At 37.5% G+C, this 23,160-nt stretch overlaps 1 protein-coding gene across 1 annotated transcript in view; it reads right to left on the reverse strand.

Annotated features, from left to right (window-relative positions):
* Positions 1-1,204: 1,204 nt before the first annotated feature.
* LOC136846599 (hatching enzyme 1.2-like) overlaps positions 1,205-23,160 on the reverse strand; it is a 147,086-nt gene continuing 125,130 nt past the window's right edge. The window contains exons 3-11 of the mRNA XM_067117478.1: positions 9,284-9,445; positions 8,938-9,028; positions 8,363-8,480; positions 6,643-6,841; positions 6,038-6,193; positions 5,494-5,701; positions 5,220-5,336; positions 4,684-4,821; positions 1,205-1,360 (exon numbers count right to left, since the gene is read on the reverse strand). Coding sequence (XP_066973579.1) covers positions 4,700-4,821; positions 5,220-5,336; positions 5,494-5,701; positions 6,038-6,193; positions 6,643-6,841; positions 8,363-8,480; positions 8,938-9,028; positions 9,284-9,445 — 1,173 coding nt within the window. The 3' untranslated portion in view covers positions 1,205-1,360; positions 4,684-4,699. The remainder of the gene's footprint in view (positions 1,361-4,683; positions 4,822-5,219; positions 5,337-5,493; positions 5,702-6,037; positions 6,194-6,642; positions 6,842-8,362; positions 8,481-8,937; positions 9,029-9,283; positions 9,446-23,160) is intronic.

A 23,160-nucleotide genomic window follows, 5' to 3' on the forward strand; every position in this document is an offset into this window, starting at 1 on the left:
AATTCCCCATTAAACTTGTAATTTAAAAACAAGACAAAAATTTTCTTCTATAAAAAAACCATTACTGTACATTAACATGGCACTTTGTGCATTTGCAAAAAGTCCCAGGCACTCCACAGAAGATGCATTACACTCTTTCAGTTCCAGCTGATCATGCTTATGCGCCAATTCCAATGGTTTAAAGGCAACAAATTGACTAACAATGCTTTTGTGAACAAATGCAGAAAGAGGGAAAAGAAGATGATTTTCGTGAAAAAGTAATGAGTAGCATAATATGAAGGTTAAGTGAGCACTACCCATCCAAAGTCTACTTGGACATCAAAATGCTCTGGCATGACTGACGGTGGATTCTCGGATATTTCAAGTTCTTGGAGAAAGAACACTATCTGCTCTCCCATTTTTGTTTTTATGTGCGAATCAATACTGTAAAAACCAATTTTATAGCCTATTTGTCTTCTGCATTATTCAGTTTATTCCATAACTGGACCAATTTGTAACAAGATGCAAGCCAACAGAGTAATCCCTGGAGTGTCTGAATTATTGAGTGGGACAAATTGAATTGACTAATGGCTGTAAAGGGGCTAAAGGAAACAGAAAAAACAATGAAATCTCGACTGTTTAATTTGCAGAGGAAGCAGAATAAACAACGAAATTTCTACTGTTTAATTTGCAAGTTCTTAAGATTTTTGTATGGCTTTCAGTGAAGCAGTGGATAATTTAGCTACACGGCATCCACTGTTATGCACAATTGCAATGCAGACCCCATTCTGGGTCACTGATCCATCCATGCAAAAACTAATAGAATCTAGGAATCTCATCATGAGATCTTATTGCCTTCTCAGATAGATATTTCTTATTTAGTACTTTTGCACAAACTTTTAAGACTCTAACAATCCATGTCGGAACATCTGGACATTTTGTTTTCATGATCCTCTGCTTTTTAAAGAGAAGAATGTCCACATTTTCATTGATTCATATATGGAATGGTTTGCTTGGGTTGAAGCTACTTTTTTTATTCACACTCTAAGCACAATTTATTATTCCATTCAGCTATTACTAAAGAATTTGGATTACCAACATGCTTATCGTGTCTACCTCGTTAAAAATATCTCCCCCCCCCCTCAGTAATATCTCCTCCCCCAACTCAGTTACACCTCCCCCAAATGTTTATAACAAAATAGGCATTTAATTTTGAAGATCTTACCTTCATTTGCCGAAGTCTGGTTTGAGATGTTCTTCCCTTACCACCAACCACCATCCAATGTAACCAAGACAGGGCACTGGCGATCACCAAATTGTGGATTCCAAAAACATGGCCTGGTTGTTTTTATATTAATGATATTCCAAGGATGTCTTCTGTCTGAAATGATTAGATTTTCATTAGTGTAATAAATACCATTCATCGACAATACTCCATCTATTCTTAAAAATTACTCTACATACCAAACAGTAACTTAATTCCACTGCACCACCGTAAAAACATCTCCCACGCCATAACGCAAAGAACATTTATGGTTTTTAGTGGATGGTAATAACATCTGGCTCAATATAAACAGAAAATGTTCCCTTTCTTATATAAAAAAAATTGACGAGACATTAATTTTTGGCCTGTTCCTTCGTTTTTTTTCTTTGGGCAAACCTGAAACATGTAGGCTAACTCAGTTCACTGAAATCATATTAGTTCAGCTTAGGCTAGACGATAATTTGTGTTCAGTTTAGATGAGCCTACCTTGGTCTATCATGAATATGCGCAGACTACTTATAACCTACGGCTGAGCAACCTTATGTAAAGCCAAGCATTTTCTGATTAAATATCTTTGGTTCTACGATGGAAACAGTTGTGTGCTTCTGTATGCCATACCTGACATAAATTCTTTTTACAAGGTTAGAGTGTCTCCAGTCAAGCGACCATTAAATTTTAGTCGTAAATTATGACGATTCATTATAAAAATGTTTTGATGAAAATTATTATACCTACTATTTTGAAAGAAAAACTAATTTCTTTAATATTTTAGCTTAAAAACTAAAATTAAGCATTGATCTAGTCCTCTCTGGCTCGCTAGAGTTGATTATTTTTGTTTATATCATGTGAATCTCTCAAGAATTCAACCACAGAATGGTAATTTCATATCTTTTAATTTCCACATGTTCTGTTAATTCGATTCAAAATTTATAGCCTTGTTTGACACTGAAATATTCACAGAATATAGGTAATAATGACTTCTGGGGATGAAAGACAATATATTTTAAACGTGTTAACTAACATTCTTTGTCATAATTTTTCATCAAAGACCGCTTGGTTCCAAACCATTATTCTTTTCCACCAGAAAGCTTGAAATTTTATCATACCTCAATTGGGCGAAAAGACTTAACCATCTGGAAACGCTATGGTGCCACAAAAATAGTTTAGTAACTAAAATAAGCTGGACTTTTGCCAACATGGGCACAGAAAGTCTCCGGTCAGCAATGTTATTTTTAGTGTATTTTTCTATAATAATAATAATAATAATAATAATAATAATAATAAAACGCACTATGATTGGAATCCGTGAAACCATGAACAAGAAAACTGGTAGACTGAAAGTCAAACTGACACACCTTTATGCAATCTCTAGAAAGCGATATGCACCGACGATACGATATGTAGATTGCAACAAGTGCATACCAGCTTGAACCAAAATCTAACTTTGCTTCTAGAGCAGCTCATAGGTCAATATCACATGAATTCCAGCTGCTTAGATACCTCAAAAAGGCAAAACTGTAGTGGCGCCAGTTTCCGAAAGGGTTTGATTGGCAAGAAAATTAAGTGACATAGATGCGACATCGCTGTGCACAAAAGCTCGTAATTTTATATTTGGAGAACGCTGGAGTTACAGAATACATGTTCAGTCAGCAAAGAAATAACCAATTTTTTTTGCTACACAGAAGCGTCGTTATTATAAAGCACTTGAGATTAGTACCACGAATATCAAATCAGCGGTGTGCGTATACTATGAAGTGCAGACACGCATACGACCAGCAACACAACAGGTATGAAGATCTATGTGCGTTAGCTTATTATTCACTTGCCTCCTGTCGGTTTCGACTTGGAGGGTGAAAATATACTTAGTACAATGAGGTGATTTTGGTCTGTACAAGTGGGGGAAATACTGCAAATAGTCGAGAACCATTCTGCTTTCACTGTCGTTGAGTTGATCTTCGACGATGCCTGTGGGGGAACCGGCTGAAATACTTGCTTGAGACTAGGTTGTAAAATTAATTCATTTATGTAGCCAGATTTCCAGCACCACTATTAGTTTTACACTCTTAGTTTGGTGATGGCTTATTAAAACATCTTCCTGTTGTAGGGACATTTACCCTCGATAAACAAAATAATCTCACTCTAATTTATGCTGGAATTGGTAGGAAAAACCGCGAGCCATGGTCTAAGAAAGAGACCCCGAGCTCTCTGAGCAATAACTTCTTCGTTTAAGCTCCATTAATTTTCGTGAGATGGATCTACCATTCTCACTGTCTCACTGACATGAATTTCGCAAAAAAAAAAATGCCTTCAATGGCATTTTTTGTTTTGACACTAGTAAAAAGTGAGATAGAGAAGAAATATATAGGAAAGTATATGAAGAGAGAAAGAAAATTGAGAAAAATGGCTTTCGGGATAAAATTATGTACAGTACATATAGAGAGAGATGCTATCTAACGAGAATTAAATCCTGAGTAGGGGGAATGGTATACTGAAGGTTAATTAACTGAATCAGAAAGGTAGATGAAAAACAGAGCTGAAAGATGCGTGTATGAAAGGGTTTACAGTTAACTTTGGAATGTTTGTTGCGGTAAATCTTGGGGATGTAAGGAAGGAAAGTACGAGGTTGAAAAGAATATAGTTGTTCCTTTGTATAAGGGAAAAGGTGAGAGATGTCACTACAAGAATTACTGAGTTTACAACATTACTGAGTATAGAAGGGAAATTATATGGTTAAATTTTGACCAAGAATGTAAGAAAGATGACAAAAAAAAAAATGACAGGAAAAGAAAGTCTAGATTCATACAAGAAAGACTGCATGTGGATCACTTATGTATCATATATATATATATAAATATATATATATATATATCTATATATATATATATATATATATATATATATATATAGGTATGTGTATGCATAATTTCTTGAATGAATTATATGCCTAAGTCATTGTGGAAGCCACTCACGTTACTTTTATTTAGTTGTATGAATCTGGTAAAACTTGAAGGCAATTGAAAGACAGCATGTTTTTATTCACATTAGGAATAATGGTTAAAAGCATTTTATCCTTTCCTCATGCCCTTTGATAGTTCAACAAAGCCAGTCCTATTAAAAGAATTTTCCAATCGAGGAAAGTGTCTCAACATCATATTTTGTTTATTGACTTGATGATATACGATAACAGTCACTGATAAGGCGTCCAACAAACTAATTACAGGATCTGTGAAACCAAGATTATATAATCTTAACCATCACTCCCTTAAGACCGTTTCAGCTGAAGTAAAGGATATATACTTTTGTTGAAATGACTATATTTATTATGGTATACTTAATCACTACGGTTTTGCAACGCCAGAAGGAAAATATAATGTAATGTTTTTTTCTACCACCCTCTTCGTGTGTACGTCTACGCTGCTGAACAATTGCAGTGGACTTACTCGGGTATTAAAATCACTAGTCACACAACCCACAGGATTTTTCGCAGTAGGATTTCATGTAATCAGGATTGCTGGAACACTGGCCTTTGGCTGCCCAGTCGAAGCAGTACTCGTTTTGGTCTACACAGCCATCAGATGCTAGAAGAAAAAGCCAAAATTAGTCTCTCGGGTGGAAATGAAAAGGACAATAGAAATTCAAAACTTTGTTACTTAACGGTTTGCAATTATTAAAGTGTCAGAAGAGGACAGATTTATTGAAATAAAAAATCAGTTACCAAAAGAAGATTGGCAAATGGTATTTTGAAGCGTAAGTGAAACATACAATTGAATGTAAAGGTCAGCAGCAACACATAGTAGTAGTAGTGGAAGGGAATTGCCTTGGAAACGGGTCCCTTGCTCGTTCTGTTTCTCATTTGTTTGTGTTTAAGTTTATTGTCTGTACTACCATATATTTTTTTGATAAATTGCTTCCTATATTCAAATTCTTCTTTCAGTACATCTGCAAATAGAAGGTGTTAGCTATCAATTCAACTTACTGCAAAATCCGCAAGCTCTTCTACAATTTTGCTTCATGAACGCAGGATTACGCTCACATTCTCCACTGGCTGACCAACTCCCGCAGTTGCCCGCTATGTCGCCGCAAACCTCGGTGCCTGGAGGATAAGAGTCTAGACTAAGTTCAGATTGATAGCTTATTTTGTCCTCTTTAAGCGCGATACAAAAGAGATATTCGCTCTGGAGAGAGAGAGAGAAGTGATTTTAGAAATAATTAAATCTTCAGTAACTGAGGAAAATAACAGCAAAACTTACCACAGGTATTGCATGATTTCTTACAATTGACGCGCATGTACCCTGGGTTGCTTTTGCACTGGCCCTCCGATGCCCAAGATGGGCAAAAGGTGTTGAGGTCAACACAGTCGACGGGTTTTGGGGTAGGTCTGGCCGTGGTTGTAGTGCTTGTAGTCACTGGAGTGACGCCAGAACACTTGTAGAGAAGGTTCAAGCCCTTCACGTCAAGCTGGTGGTGAGGAGGGAGGAATGTCATTTTTGGTTTCTTAAATATTTGCGCTATTCAGGGAGGGACTCTGAAGCTTTCGTAATCATTAAACAATCCATTTCCAACTAAGTGACATTCAGGTTAACAATGAGCGATAAAGGTATTCCACAACAAATCAACAATGCTCGTAATTACTTTGTTATTAAGAAAAGTACATTAGTCCTATATATTTCAAATGTGCCATCCATTACCTTTGAATGATAATTTGCATGGAGTGGCAAGGTTAACCTTCAATAGTAATCCTCAATAAACCTACTGTCAAGAAGTTGTTGACTGAGCAACAGATTAACAACTCACATCAGAGAAGCCATCACGCTGCCCGATTGTGACACCGTTTTCCTTGGGAGCAATTGTCGGGTAGCCGTAGCTGTTGGTAAAGGCATACCGCCCGTAGTGCATGATGGAGCCGTAGTCATATGGAAGACCCAGGTTGGTTGAGACGAAATTCGAGTTCTGTACAGAGGAAGAAACCATCATTCGAATGAAAACTTTGCTTCGATGAAGTCTGGATGCTGCAACGTCATTATATTCTTTAAGTAAATCAATCACTGCGTTTAGTAAGCAATGCAAACTGAAGTGATGATTATCTAAAGAGTAAGTTTATTTGACTGTAAAGAAGTCTTTGAATTATTCACCGTCGTATGTGGTCATAAAGAACAAAGTTCTTTTTCGGTTTAACAGGACACTCGATAATATAGCCAGTGACGTTATTCTTCTGGTTTTGTTACAGATGATCTAGGCATTTCATACGTTCCCAAGGAAATATGTACAACAAATATTTTTTACCATAACAGAGACCAACTGCGCATTATAATTTACATTATACTAAGGGCACTGCAGAGAGAGAGAGAGAGAAGAAAATTATATACCTATAAAGAAACCGATGCTTACCAGCCGCTCACCTTGTTGAAATTGTACCTGAGGCCAGGGATAATGGCCGACCAGTAGATAGTGACGTAATCGTCCCTGTCTGAGCGAGACTGTTCGTGCCAGAATCCAGCAGCGTGCATCAGTTCATGAAGAATAATGCCGAAGTAAACGCACCCAGAGCCGAGAGAGACGACCTGAACGCCACCGGCTCGTCCCACAGTGCTGGAACACCTGCAGATTGAAAACAGGGCAATTAATGGGAGGTGTTTCAAAGGCTATCCGACTACTACGACTAAACGCTGTCTGTAAATACAAACAGACTCAAGTCCTCAAACAGTGAATTTTTATAACATTCATTACTTGTCCAATATTAAGATTCTGACCCTATGGGCATCACAAGGACGTGTGTCAGGCTATTTTTTAACCTAATATTTTTAGTGTGATTTTGCAAGAAGTGGAAAAGGTGTGATGGTGAGAGGCATGAGTTAGACAGTTAGACGATATAAGTTTCATGCACACCAATAGTAAAATGGTTTACAAAGCCACATTAACTGTAGTAGTATGCCGAGAAAGGCTAAGATTCTCTTGCCTCTGAAGTTTCATTTCATTGCCACTCAGAAACCGAGAACGGCGCCCGAATGAGTAGAACACTTTTTTTTTCTCCACCTCAATTCGCACGCTTAGATTTACTCACGTATAGGCCAATGCACTGCGCACACACACAGTTAGTCCATTTTACATGCAGGAATAACATAGGAATAGAGTTGATTTATTTTTTGCTGAGTATTATTCTTGAACAAAACAGATAGGACGAGAGGGAGAATATTCCGATAATTTTATTCCCTCTGATTTCCTAGGAAAGAGTACTTCGCATACTGGTCATTAGGTCATTATCTACTAATCTCAAGTCCCCAGGAGCGAAAATGCTACCACGACAGTGGGTTCCCATGAAGAGACAAAGAAGAAGAGATAAAAAAAATTCATGAATGTATCTAAGAAATTCTAGGGAAATCAGTGACACACAGATATATATATATATATATATATATATATATATATATATATATATATATATATATATATATATATGTGTGTGTGTGTGTGTGTGTGTGTGTATGAGAGAGAGAATGATATTTATATAACAACTGTCATATGAGAAGTGATTTGCTCCCTTGAGAAGTGGCGGAACTGATGGGGGTGGGATGGATTGCAGGACAAAGGTAATATTTGTGGTCTCCAGTTACGTAAGAAGAGGTAATTCTTTATGCAAAGTGATGAGGTACTATCCTCCCTTCCTCTCTCTCTCTCTTTATTTTCAGCACGCCTTCTGCTATTAAGCTGTGTTTGCTCTGCCCTATTCCAGCTTGGATGTGACTTAACATAGTCGATTAACGACCACGTGCAAAATCAGGTGTTTATGGCGACAGAGATTCAATTTTTTTTTTTCAGATTACTCTGATTCTCATGAATTTGACAACTGGTTCTCTCGCTAAAGTAGAATGTATCATGGTAACTAGATCTCTCTCTCTCTCTCTCTCTCTCTCACACACACACACACAAACACACACACACACAAAACATGATTTTTGAAATTCATTAATTGGAGATTCCAATACGGACATCTATTTTTATTTTTCTTTCATTTCTCATTCTTATAATTCTTACCCCCAACAAGAAAGAGAACGGAGAGGAGAGGTAAGAGGTGATAAGAGATCACTCTCATCTCCAAACGAGATGTTCTCACTCACTCACCCTCGTCCTCGAAGAATGTGGATGTAATCGCTCTGCGTAGTCCGCGGTACAAAACGAACACAAGTCCTGTCGTGGTATTCCTGCATAGCCCTTGCTATCAGAGCCCTGTGGTTGCTTGCTGAAAGTAAATGGTGATGTATACTTTACATACACTGCAAATCGTAAAGCATTCATGCGTGTATACGTATATTATTGTTACTCTTTAAAGGAAATTATGAATGACAATAATATATGGAAAAAAGTGATTGATAAAACAACGAAAAGAAGAGATATAATACTGAATGAATCATATCGGTAATAGTTCGATGAAAAAAGGAAATAATGCAAAAAAAAAAAAAAAACACTGCAAATTCTTCATTCAAATAGCACCAAGCTTAGGGGATTTCAGAAACTTACAGGAAGACACAGAAATAAATTACGGAAAGATAAAAATAAAAAAAAATACAGAAAGCTGTAGAATTACTTTACAGAAATATGAAGAAATAACTTACAGAAAGACGACCAAAGAAAAATTCACCGAAGGATAAAGAAATAACTTACAGAAAGATGAAGGAAACTATAGAAAGACGACTTACAGAAAGACGAAGAAATGACGTAGGGAATGACGCCATCAGGCCACAAGAGTCGAGGATTCTTCACGGCGCTGTTCTGACCCTTTGGATCACCCTGGGAAAGCACAAGGGGAGCCTCCTTTATCATTATCGATGTTAGTACTTGTTAATGATACTGACACACGACTTAGAGTGATTTGTAATTCACAAAGTGTCTGCTACAAGCTTAAATAACATTTGTTCTACGAGCAAATGAAATTAAATTTACGCCGAAAACAATATTTCATTCGAGAAGAATGGTCCAAGGTACATTTCTCGATCTGGACTGAGAAGGAATACAAATATGACAAAATCGTTTCCTTATCTTTACCTCTAAGATCTGGTAGAGGACGTCCTCGGACTGGACCATAATGTCGCCCTCGAAAAATCCCGAAGAACCGATCGGGTCTTCCTCCGGAGCCAGCGTTTCAACCTTCAGGCTTTCGCGAAGTTCATCTTCCGTGATGGGCGGTCCTAGGGTGTCGCCGTCTAGCTGAAGGAGAGAGAGAAGAATGAAATGAGAATGACGTTAATAAAAAAAAACATGTTAGGTTAAAATTTGAAATACGCGAAACTTACCTTAAGTTTTAATTAGTGGAAAGCAACTTTCTTGTATTTATTATTTAGAGAGAATGTAGAACATTATGGACGAAATTTGGTTTCATTAAACATTTCAACAAATGCCATCTATAACACGTCAACTGACACACTAGTTATAGCAGCAAGTAAATTTCATTCCTTTCTCTAGTAGAGTCCTAGAATAAGGAAGCTGTCACGAATGAAGCCATTGTGTGAATACTTGTATTTGTGTCTGTAAATAAGCGTTATATAAGTCTAGAGAAGCCATGGCTAAGTAAGGACAACTGCAGGCAGGTTTCCAAGTGCTTATTGGTGGAATGTCTGCCTCTCGTCAACGTCCACTACAGCTGCCGGCTAATAAGGTTACAGCACTGCATCATCTGAACTGACATAGTGAAGTGCTTTCGGTATTAAGCAGCAATTTACGTCATCCAGGGTACAAAGCTTTGAGATTCTGGGCATGATTTTACTTTTTCTTTCTCTCTGGTAAATCCATCTTGAGACTCGGTGGCAAGGAATTCGATTAAAAGAAGTTCGAGTTTGTAATTTCATGTGGTATGTTCGCATGCGTAGATAATTCACTATATGCATTTATGTTAACGCTAAAATGAAGAGACTGTCGTAAACATTCCTCCTCAGTAAAATGAACATACAAGGAGCACTAGTTTCACTTTAGTTGTATTCTTTATCACATCAACTGTCAAGAAGGATACGTACTAAGAAAGAAAAAATCTCATATTATCTATCTAGGATTTAAAAGGAAAACCCCTTTCTTCATCTTACCTCGTTGGGATTTCCTACAAAAACATCAGGAAGCTGCATTTGAGCTCTTGTTCCCTGGAAACCAAACCACAGAAGCGAGAAGAGTGGAAGAAACCTCCGCCAGCAGCGCCGCATGATTTCAAACCAACACAGAACTGGTTTCTATAACCGCTTTATGCAGTTAGGCCGAAGTCAGGATATTCTTGCTCGAGTTCTCCTTTCGATGGAAGATTATCTTGGGCTAACTTGAAATTAATCTCAACTGAAGAATCGAAACGCCCTGAATACAGAATCCACTGAGTAAGAACCTTCTCTACCGAGATGGAGCAGCTAATACCCTGGTTAGCCTGTCTACCTGCGTATTAGTAGCCCAGTGATAAAGAAAATTGCCATTCTACTCCCATGCAACCAATCCCTTCAGTCCTCAGCTTATTTTTTTTCTTTATGACGAAACTCCTAGTATTCATCCATCCAATGGCAGGCTGGGAGCACCAACCGTGTAATTTTATGGGGAGAGCCTTGACTCACTCACGCCCTGTACACTTTCCGAGAAGTGAAGTACGTTGACAGACCATCTCATTGTGCAATATTTAATGTAGTTTTCCCTACCAGAATATTTTATTATAAGAAAAAATGGAAAGAATGACAAGGAGCTTAATGCTCAAGCTCAGCATTTGAAGGAACAGCAAGAGCACTTCATGCCATTCAGGTTAAAGATTTCTAAGCAACAAATAAGACTAATAGCCAAGTCCCGTAGATGTCCCTGGGCCGCCATTAATTTTCTACTGACGATGTACCCGAAGGATACTCATTGAACACCATCTGTGGGCCCAACCCAACGGATGCCTTTCAGAAGTTTTGAAGGTCAAATGTAAGAACTCACGCAAGGTTCCAGAGGGAGAGATTTGTATGGAACCTCCCACGATTTGTCCGTCTAATACTAGTTTCTTTGTTGTATTCGTGCGAAAGCACATAGATTGTATCCTAAGAATACCAGTCGTACTCTGTTTCCACAGAGAGAGAGAGAGAGAGAGAGAGAGAGAGAGAGAGAGAGAGAGAGAGAGAGAGAGAGAGAGAGAGAGAGAGAGAATTCTACTGACTTCCATGTACATATACACAAAGATATTCATCTGGCTGTATCTTTACCGGTGGTCTAAGGTTATAATGAGATGCATTTTAATCAAGTAAAAGTAATTATGCGAGGGCAAGGCTATCGTGTGCCCCAATGCCCAAGGGAACCCATAGGCAAACCTGTCTATGGGTTAAATTTAGAAAAGGAAAGGAACAGAATTTAAACCGACCAGTTTGTGAGAAGTTACTTCTATTGCTGCTGTTGAGCGGTTGCAGCAGCAACAACAAAATCATGAAAAACACCAACAATGATAGGAAATAAAGCAAGCCAATTAGGGCCAAAGGCGTAATAATGAAAATAGGAATTATGATCAATAAAAATGCAACTCAACAACGTATGTAAAATAATGCTGCTAAAATAGACTTAGAATAGCCATTATCGCCACAGAGGAAAGAAAGTGGTCCCCTTAGGTTACTGGGGTGACAGCATTCAGTGAGTCGAAGCACAATCAAGCGTGTTTGGCGTGCCTCTAAAGTACCCTGTGCGTATTGCTTCTCTCTTAACAGATGGATATCACGACACGCAGCGTTGCTGATGTCAACCAAGTTTACACAGAGAATAAGACTCTCTCTCTCTCTCTCTATCTCTCTCTCATGAATGAATGAAATTTATGTGAGCAGGTGAAAGTTAATAGGAAAAAACAGCTGGACTAGAAAAGACAAGAAGAGTGCAAATAAACTCGACTGCAATAAGAACTGTAAAAGAATATAAACACCAACGAGAATGGGACAGAAAATTGTTCAAAGGAAACGAGTGTCAAGAAAATAAATAAAAAAAGAGAGCACACGTAAAGAGAAACGAGAAACCACATAGATATGAAACTGTCGGAGAGAGTACTAGAGGTGCGATAGAAGATATACGAGTATGAAACTGCTAGTCCCAATATTATTTGCTAACATGGAGACCTGGCGTAACATCACGGAAAAGGGCAAGAATAATGTACTAGAGAAAAAGTAGTAAAGGATCCACAGAGGAATGTAGGAAACAAGCAATGTGTACGATGTATGTATGGAGAGAGAGAGAGAATGCCCTGAACATTTTTTGACGAAAGTTCTTACATTCCTCTCTCTCTCTCTCCAGGATCGAAAGGCATCAATAATAATTCAAGCAGTAATTTGCTTGTAATTAAGCAGCTTTTTCTCCTTATATTCCAATATTTACCTTTCTTGACACTGGCATTTTTCATTTTCTTTTGTGGATTCTGATGTTGTCTTTGAACTGCTGAAAATTTTTCCTCAGATGTTAAATTTACCAGGCAGATTTCTTCGTATTAGGAGATTTAAGTGGATGTTCCTTTCACTGAATTTCAAGGAAGAAGTTTGCTTGAAATGGTCTTGCCCGTTTGTTATCCATGACACTCTGTTATCGATGGAGTTTGACTCGGTTACGCCTATACTATGTCTACCAGTCTATTTAAAAGATTATTCACTTCAAATCTGCATCTTTCTGCCCTTACAGTCAATAACTCAGAATGATTTCTCCATCTCCAAGGAAATGCATCCTCTCCACAAAGCATCTCTCTTTTTGTATTTTCTTTTTTTTTTATTCAAAACTCCGTTTACTCAGTAACCTCTCCTCCGTGGTGCATGTTCTGTTTCAGTAATAGCACTGGCAAACCATCTCTCTACGGTAGCCCTCCCGACCTTGCCGGGGCCTCAAGTCTCATGGAGGCTCTGGTAGATGGTGTCTATGGTTACAGATTGACCAAGTGTTACAAATCCACATTTCAGGTCAACCCGTGGATCTACGTTGACCTCGGGTCTCAGAAGCAGGTCGGGACCGTGATGCTGTTGTTCCAGCCTAACTCGCTTGCGTTCAACACGTATAATATCGAGGTGCGCGTCCATCCCGACGGCCCCATCCCTAAGAATCCTTCCACCGGGTTGTTTGTCGGAGAACTTGCGAGGCAAGCCACTATGAATGAGCAGATGATCTTCGGGGGGGCGACCAAGGGCTACGGTCGGTACGTCACCGTTCAAAGGTTCACCCCTAACGACTGCATCGCCAACCCAGTACCTATACATACACCTATTGCTGACTCAAGTTCTGCCATCTTGAAATTTACTGAAATCCCAGAACACTAAAACGTTCTGGGAAACAAATTCTTTACGCTGGGAGTTATTCCTTATTTCCCTCGGTTGCAGAAGCTTTTGAAGAATTCTTATACCTTGTGTTCGTTTCGAGTGAATCATCAAAAGCTGATATTCTAGAATCTAGACAAACAAATGTATTGAACTGGTGAGCGTTGTCGTAGAGCTGACTTTAAAAAGAGTCACCATAGCGGGCTCTGATTTTCAGATTTACTGTAACGAACACTGGATTGCTTTGTACGATGCCATAAATTGAGACAAGAAGAACAACTTCAATGATGATATCTTATTGTGCACTATCTCATTAAATAGTTAAACACAAGAGTATCGCGATGTTATGTCCGCTGATGGTCTCAAGAAATTGGAAATCTAAATGGAGGTATAATTGTTCTGTGAAACAATTTTAGCTACTTATTACCATCTTGATTATTGTATTCGTTGATTAAAACATTTGTTTTCCAACTTGTAAATACATGCTTAACTTTTAAGTGGACCAGTTTTTCGTTAATTTTGGGCCTGAGAAAGGCAGACAGCGAGCTGCTAATCTTCCTAGGTATCAAAAAGCAAAAAAAATAATTCATACACTAAGAATATATACCTGCCTTTCAAAAATCCAAGATTTGTAATTTAATCATTTTATTATACTGTAACTCCTCTTCGAGGAATTTCAGTGAGGAATCTGCATTTATTCCATATGGTGTTCGTAACATCTAACTTCTACTTACATTCAAATCACGTACAAGATCACGCACACATTTTTATTGTATAAAATAATTTTGTAACCTGTTCACAACTACTGGCCATCCTATTTTGAGGGCCAAGCATTTTCCATATTGCTAATTTACTTTTAATGTGATATTGGTATGAAGAAGAACTTTGTCTAAATTTTGGCGAGTAAAAGGAAGAGAGGCTGTGTCTTTCATTGTTCCGTATACCCAAAAAGTATAATAATTCTCACTAGCAATAAGAAAAATCTAGTTAACTACATTAAACTGAACATTTTAGGTAGTTCTATTTGATTGTTAAACAAAAATGGTAACAGAAAAGCGTTGAAATAGAGAGAAACGTCAAAAATTACAATTACGAAAGCAAATGAGATGTGATTTATTATATAATTTTATAGATGAAGCCCAACGTAACAAATAATTGACTTAGTCTGTTATTATTATTATTATTATTATTATTATTATTATTATTATTATTATTATTATTAGATATTAAAATTGATGAAATGATGGTAATTAGTTGCACATGATACTGAAGTGGGTAGGAACTGTGACGTCGTGAGTAACATGTTTTCATTCTACAGGGGATCCGAGTCATGGCTCCTTCGTCACCCAAATACATCCGCGTCTAATATTGCGTAGCTGTAGACGAGCTAAACTTGTAAGTTACTGGAAGAAGAGGAGAGAAAAAGTGAGAAAACTTATCTTTTTATTAGATTAGGCCTAGGCCCTACGAGATTTTAGTCTTAAGTCTATGAATAGGCCCATCTTTGGCTTCCGTTGCAATGAACTTACCTTAAGAGACAGAAATTTATTGTATGAAAACACAAGTTTTATTTTATCTTGATCGAACGATTGATGCAAAATCCGATGATAAGTAAAAACAGATATAAAGAATTAAATGCTTCTCTCTTCATTTTTTCTCTTTGTAATTCCTTTGCGTTTTATCTTGTTGATTTCAGGAAATCATGATTTAGCTGTACAATTAATAGCGAATCCTATGGTATGACCCAAACTTGCCTATCTTGTGCAAAACGTGAGATAAATGAAGAAATATCAACATATTGCTATTTTTCTGAGCTACAGATGTTAAAATGGGACAGTGAGCGAGCCGCCTACCTCCCGGTACCAGCCAATCAGAGGCCGCCAAACAAACGTCTCGTAGGCCCAGGAATCTACCCTAAGTGAACCAATTATAGTCCCTAGGGGTTCAGTGTTGTATACACCCATTTCTATATTGTGTGGTATTAATAAACGATATCTTTGATCCCCGAGGGGCTAGTACCAAAAACGGCGTCCCATTGAGCTTCCGTCACGTTGAGTTCTAGCTTCTCGGAGATGACGCGTAGATAACAAGCCAAAGTAGCACCAAAAACTAAGTATTTGAGAGAGTTGTGAAAATTTCTGAGTCCTGTCAATATCAAGAGAAGAGTCATTTTTCACGCCCTAAACACACCCGTACTCAAAATCCGCTCCACGACACTCTTCCTCGCCTTCCCCTTCTCATTCCTTCTCCCTTTATAGCATCTGGGCGGTGACGTCATAGCCTCTCTCAGTTCATAAGGCTTGTTGACTACGTCACTGTTCACTAGACGTGTCGATTACGTCACTCTTCACCAACTTCGTCACCACAAACTCCATTCTCTCGCAAGTCCTCTCTCACATAGTCTCTCCACCTCTTTCTTGGTCTTCATCGTCTTCTTCTACCTTGAACTTCCGTTTCCAGTAAGTGTCCGTACCATCTCAGTCTCCCTCTCCTGCACTTTCTTTGATATTTCAACCTCCTTTGTTGACCCTGTGAGATACTCATTCCAAACCCTATCCTCTCTCGTTACACCAGACATCCATCTTAACATTCTCGTATCTGCTACGTCCATTTTCTTCTCCTCTGTGTTTGTCTTACTTGGCGTTTCTGTACCATTTAGGAGGGTTACTGCTTAAAAATAGAGTGAGCTACAATTTCTTCAGTTTTCTATGAATAGATACTCGTTCGATGGAGTCATTTCATCGATAACTAATGCACTGTGGATACCCTCACTATTTAAGTACTCTTTAGCTGAGGCTCTCAATTAGTAATGCACAAACTCTTCTAGCAAGAGAAAAAAAATCCATTAGCTATGAAATAGTCTTAAATCGCTCAGTTTATCTTTTCTGTTCCAACTGGTTCTCTCTCTCTCTCTCTCTCTCTCTCTCTCTCTCTCTCTCTCTCTCCCTATAATCGTTAAGTTAGTTTCACCTTGTAATATTAACTTAATTAGTATTCTCTCTAATCGTTAAGTTTCACATTGTAATATTAACTTTATTAATTTTCTCAATATTTCGTGCCACACACACACACACACACACACACACAGAGAGAGAGAGAGAGAGAGAGAGAGAGAGAGAGAGAGAGAGAGAGAGAGAGAGAGAGAGAGAGAGAGAGAGAGCTAATTGAAACTTCGTATGTAAAAACGACCAAGGCCTTCGTCCTAAGCAATCTAGCGTTAATTTAACGCATCTGAAAAAAAGATTTGTTAAAACTGAAGTTCTCTGATACTAGCTACAATGAAATTCCGTGACCTCTGTTAACTGAACTGTAATCACGCCCGATATTTGATATATTGCAAGGCGCCCAAGAAGAATCAGATTTCAGTGGTTCATTACAGCGAACTAAAAGGGACAATTTTCTCCCTTCAATTTCATAGCATTTATAATTTATTGGTTATATCGAGCTCTTAGAGCAATGTCGTCTGTTCTGTAAGTGTTAAATGATTTAGACAATGCGAGGAAACACTAGTGGATCCAGAAAAATTTCATGAGGGGCCAACAATTTTCATATTATACATATATATATATATATATATATATATATATATATATATATATATATATATATATATATATATATATATATATATATATATATATACATATAAACAATAGATCTTTATTTTTTTCCCATTCTTATATCTCTCATTTATGCTATTATTATCTAAATCTTCAATATTATTATTTTGTCATTATTTTTCATGGGCGGGGGAGGTGGGCACATGCCCAGGTGCCCCCCCCCCCGGATCCGCTAGTGGGCTTGTGCATGCATGCATACCTGTTCGTAGTTTTCTTAAAAATGCTGAGGACAGTAAAATGGCAAATTCCTGGTATAATTCAATGACGTTTCAGGTTATTTTACCAGTGAAATTACTATTTTCCTATGATCGAATTTATTTGTATAAAACTATGGATGGAAATGCAAAATAAAGGATACTGAACCGAGTTGAACAATATTACAAAATAATCGCACACTCCAACATCAGTGTCTGTAAACTTATTCCAGTTTTTATCTATTTTCTCTTTCTATGCTTCTCTCCTCATTTCCTCCTTATCAAAAACATATGCACTGATTAACCTTACAAGCACGTTTCCCTCTATACTTTCCACTAAGATCTTCCATCTGACATAACTTTTGCTTAGATCTAATATTGCTAAACTCCTCTTCCACTGCTCGCCATTAGATCATCAACTTGCTATTCCACCTCCTCTGAACTCATACATAATCTATCGAAGTCTCACCTTCACCATTTTTCTCTTTCCTAAATATAATTCGAAATATTTTACTTTTAGAACCCTAGATTTACCAAAATTAAGCCCCTTTCCAAACACATTTTGTGACGATTACAATTGAAGGCCAGCTACTTTATTCAAAGGGACGAAAGCTTATGTGTAGATGTCAAAAAATGGAAGTCCAACAACTTGGATTTCTTGCAGAGGTGTCATGTTACAAGTCTATAAGGAGTCCTGTTAGGAGGCAAAAGCAAGCAAACACTCAGTGCCAGGCCTAAAAATTATGTTCTGGTCTTATGAATGTTTCTTTTGGGTCAACCTCCTCTCCTTGTTAAATAGTGTTAAATTCTCTTACATTTTGGAAAAAAAAAATCAAATTATTGACTTCGAAAAGATGAAATCTGATGTGTCTTGATGCAAAGATTGAGAATGTATTGGTTCAGTAAGGAAACAGTGACAGTCTTGTTTCCTCTGAAAGTCTTGTAGCTGTGTTAAGTTCATAGTTCGATGTAATTTTCTTACAACGGAGGTACCCACGGCGTAACTAACACAATAAAATTACAGTGAACCATTCGTCTAACTACAAAAGAAACATGCTCTTAGATTCTCGAGACCTCTGACACTCAAAGAGAGTGAAAAGCACATCCTATGAAACCCAGAATTGGCTGGGGTCGCCCAGTGACCAAAATTCCTTGAGGCGTGTGGGTATATCCAATTCTCAGATAGCAGAGTTGTCCCTGATTTTTGGGTGGATATTACTATGCCTCCATGGGAAAGCCGACATTGTAATTTGCAAACATTGGCGAACATGTAATTATGAGGAAGTGAAATAATATTTGTGCGCCATGCAAAACTGCATTCTTTGCCAGCCTATTAGCTCTGTCGTTTCCTGACATACCTGGGTGTGCGTGTACCCAACTAAAGCTTATTACCTATAATTAGAGTTTTTCTATACAAAAAAAAAAAAAAACACTCTAAACCTTTAAAATAAAATTGTTTGGGATTACAATTTATTGCTTGTTATGAGCTTGAAGATGACCTCAGATAATACAATTTTTATTTTTTACAGACTGAAGTTTCTTTTGACGCACCTAAATAGCAGAGCTCAGCAGTAATAGCGACGGAATCTATTTCTGTTGGTAAAAAGAGTCCAGAGATCCACATCGGCTCTCCTATCCACTACAAAACCTTACCACACATTACGGTGGCAAAAAAAAAAAGTTAAGTATGTCCTAGTTTAACCAGACCACTGAGCTGGTTAACATCTCTCCTAGGGCTGGCCCGAAGGATTAGATTTATTTTACGTAGCTAAGAACCAACTGGTTACTAGCAACAGGACCTGCAGCTTGTGGATTCGAACCATTATGACGAAATGAATTTCTATCACCAAGAAATAAATTCCTCTAATTCTTCATTGGCCGCTCGGAGAGTCGAACGCTGGGCCAACAGCTACGGTGGCAAAGATCAGTTATGTTCAGTAGTTGGAAAAAATAAATTATGTTTGACATCATCATCACATTTAAGGTGTTCAGTGAGGGATAACTTAAAAAAGCAAATAAACCCAGATTCCCCTGATATATTTTTTAATTAGTCTAAGATATCTGCAATAAGTTGAACCTGCTAATATTTCTTTTTATTTCTAGGTCAGAACTGAGTTTTGTGCAACTGATTTTGTTTTGTAAGCAGATAGATTTGTGTATTTTAAAGCAAGACCGTAATTCAGAGATTTTACCATTCAGATAATTTTCAAACACTGCTTGATGTAATGGGTAACCTTCCTTAATGAATATAAAGAAAAACATCCAATTTTACTTCGTAACTGAAATTTTTGTTTCTCATTATTTCTTCATTACGCTTTTTTTTTGTTTTTGTTTTTGTTTAATGGCATAAATGAATTACAGAACTTTTCCAAATCAAGCCTTTTATCTTTTTTTTGTTTATGACGTTTATTTCTTTTATTTTATATTTATCCATTTTTTATGCCAAAATGTTTTTACTTTTTTGCTTAAATGCTCTGTCGCCTATATGTTTAAAGGTTTTTTTTATTTCTAGTCAAGATAATTTAATTTTGGGATATGTATAAAGCATTGAAAGTTACTGTCAGTCTCTAAATATATTGCCTATAGGTTTCATTCAGTGTTATTATTATTGTTATTGTGTGTGTATTATTATTATTATTATTATTATTATTATTATTCAGAAAGATGAACCCTATTCATATGGAACAAAGCCACCATAAGGCCATTGACTTGAAAATGCAAGCTTCAAAGAATATGGTCGCTTAAACACCAACACATAAGAACCAAATTAGCAAAGAAACGACTTGAGTTTATATGAAGCAGTAACTATGTATTGAGAAGAAGTCACATTACACATGATACGTTATACAGGAAAACCTTTGAATGCGTGCATTAATTGTATATTTGTCGTCATCTTATGGCAACACAAGGGAGCCCTCCAATACAATTCTTCAAAAAGGAATATATTGTGCATAATATCATTTAACAAATTTGCAAAGATTCAGTAAATCTTGATGATTTCAGTGGAACATCAAGTCTTAATGCTAAGGATATATAAGATATTTGAAAGGAGTCATGTTTTCACTCTTTCGTACAGTTGAGTGTGCATTGGACAGTACCAAATGTTCTGATGTACAACAAAGGGAATGATGAAGTTAATTTCTTTTGACATTACCTGACGTTACATCATAGAGAGTTCCATAAGAATTACTCTGCTTTCAGCTAAACACAAACAGGTATCGTACAAAATACTTTCTCATTCATCCGAGGAAAACTTAAAACCTGTGTCTGCCATGACGATGCTTTCTTTCAAGGCGCATTTAAGGTTATCATAAGCTAGTTTGATGGAATATTATCCAAATAATCTTTAAAGGCTGCTTCACTAAGGTTACAGCTCCGGTGGCTAAAGTGAAGTAGACCCATTACTCAGACAAGATTGGTCGTTTTGAACACGTTCTCCTTGCCTCTTGTTTCAGTAGATTTCAATGTGGCAAAACCTGAGAGAGCATTTGGAAAATACCGGTGTTGGGATGGCGGCACAAGAGGGAGGCGAGAATCTCTGGACTGTGACGTAACGGGTGCTGTAGGCCGAGGAACCCCGGAAAGTCACCCACTCGCCATTAGCGGCTGGTTGTGTGAGCTTCCCGATAAACTCTCCTGCGGAGGGAGCCGTCGGGACCGGGCCGTCGGGGTGGAGACGCACTTCGATGTCGTACATTTGGGCAGCAGCACTGGTAGGCTGGAACACCACCACCACGCTGCTGACCTCCGCTGGGGCTGCGAGGTCGACGTAGATCCACGGGTTGACCTGAAAAATGGATTTGTAGCACTCGCCATTCTTGAAACCGTATATCCCATCCACCAGCCCCTCGATGGGATAAGAATTTTCGGTGAAGTTCGGGGGACTTCCACCGATAGTGCGCCCGACGGCGTAGTCTCCCTTCAGCTTCGTGAAGCAGGGCAGGGCGTCGCTCGTGGTTCCCTCTTGGTAGGTGGATTTCACAACCATCTCGGAGAGATAAGTTAAGCCGGCTGGCGCGTCGAAGCAGAGCACCGAGCACCACGGATATAACCCGCACGTAGTGGGGTAAGGAGCGTGAGTCTTTACGAGGCCTGACTTGAATGTCATATTCATTGAGGACTTTTGGCCAGACAAAGCACTGAGACGAGCCTTGGACACCTGTACTTTGTACCAAAGTCCACAATCGCAGATGGAAATGGCCATCAGAAGGAAAGCGGCTGCGCTGATCCATTTCAGCAGAAGAGACGCCATGGCGGAACTGAACTGCTCGTCCTCTTCTTCTTCTTCTTCTTCCTTCTCCGACAGCGAAAGAGGAGACTTCGACAAGTTCTTGTCAGTGGCAGCTCTCAGTTGCAAAAGCCCCTCCAAATTGCACGCAACAACTATATATATATATATATAATATATATATAAAGATATAGATTGGCAGCAACGAAGCAATGGCAACGATATCGTTATTCATAATTGCATGGTTCGAAACAATGCACGGAGTGGTAGTGTTAATCGAAATTGAGGGAGTGGGCACTGCACTCACGCTCGCTACATCTAAAATCAAATGTTCACAAATATACATTGATACACACAAATGAATGCGATGTACATACATATACATACATATATACACATAAATAATCAATGTATACATACATATATATGTATATTATATATATATTTATATGTATATATATAATATATATATATATATATATATACATTTATATACAGACATTATATATAAAATATATAATATATATATATATATATACAGTATATGCATATAATATATATATATTTATATATGTATATTTATATATATATACATATATATATTTATATATATATAAATATATATATATATATATATATATATATATATATATATATATATATATATATATATATATATATATATACGTGTGTGTGTGTGTGTGTGTGTGTGTGTCTGTGTGTATGTGTAGAATTCAGAAATCTAATATAATTCACTACCATTTCCATAACAAATATTAATTCAACTCTTTAACAAATATGTTTGTGATTTCCTCTAACAATTTAGTAATGCATTTTACGTCGTGTTCCCCAGTCTTCATTTCACTACATTGTTTATGAAATTGATTTCATAATTATCTTGTATTTACCTTCTGCACCTTCGTTTCAATATAAGGCGTGATGCTAATACTCAGAATATCAAACGCTTGCCATTGCAAAGCTGCTTATAACTAAGGCATACGTCTTTCTGCAATCTCGCGGGGGAACTGTCCACTTTTACTCAGTTCACTGTCTTGGTGCGTACATCATCAATCTACTCCGGACATGATTTAGCAGATGTTTGAAAACAGTTCAAGACAGTTCAAGTGGCTCGACCACCAGCGGATCCGGGGTGGGGGGTGCACCTGGGCACACGCCCTCCCACATGAAAAATTATGACAAAATAAGCATGTGAAAGATTTAGATGATAATAACACAAATGAAAAATATAAAAATGGGAAAAAATTTAAAAAATAGAAATATTATAGAAATAATACACACACACACACACACACACACATATATATATATATATATATATATATATATATATATATATATATATATATATATATATATATATATATATATATACTGTATATGTGTGTGTGTGTGTATAATAAAGTGGTGGGCCCCCGCCCGCCAATTTTCTGGATCCGCTAGTGGGTTCGACATCTGCAAAAGATTTCAAATGATTCCATCTGAATATATTATCCCCATGGAACCTTCTGTGACGTTGTTAACAAGTATGACTTCGTCGTGAGGCCCATGAGTATTATTCCCTTACAGAAAAGCAGCTTTAGGAGAAAAAAAA

The sequence above is a fragment of the Macrobrachium rosenbergii genome, chromosome 15 (assembly GCF_040412425.1).
Source record: "Macrobrachium rosenbergii isolate ZJJX-2024 chromosome 15, ASM4041242v1, whole genome shotgun sequence".
Taxonomy (NCBI): Eukaryota; Metazoa; Arthropoda; class Malacostraca; order Decapoda; family Palaemonidae; genus Macrobrachium; species Macrobrachium rosenbergii.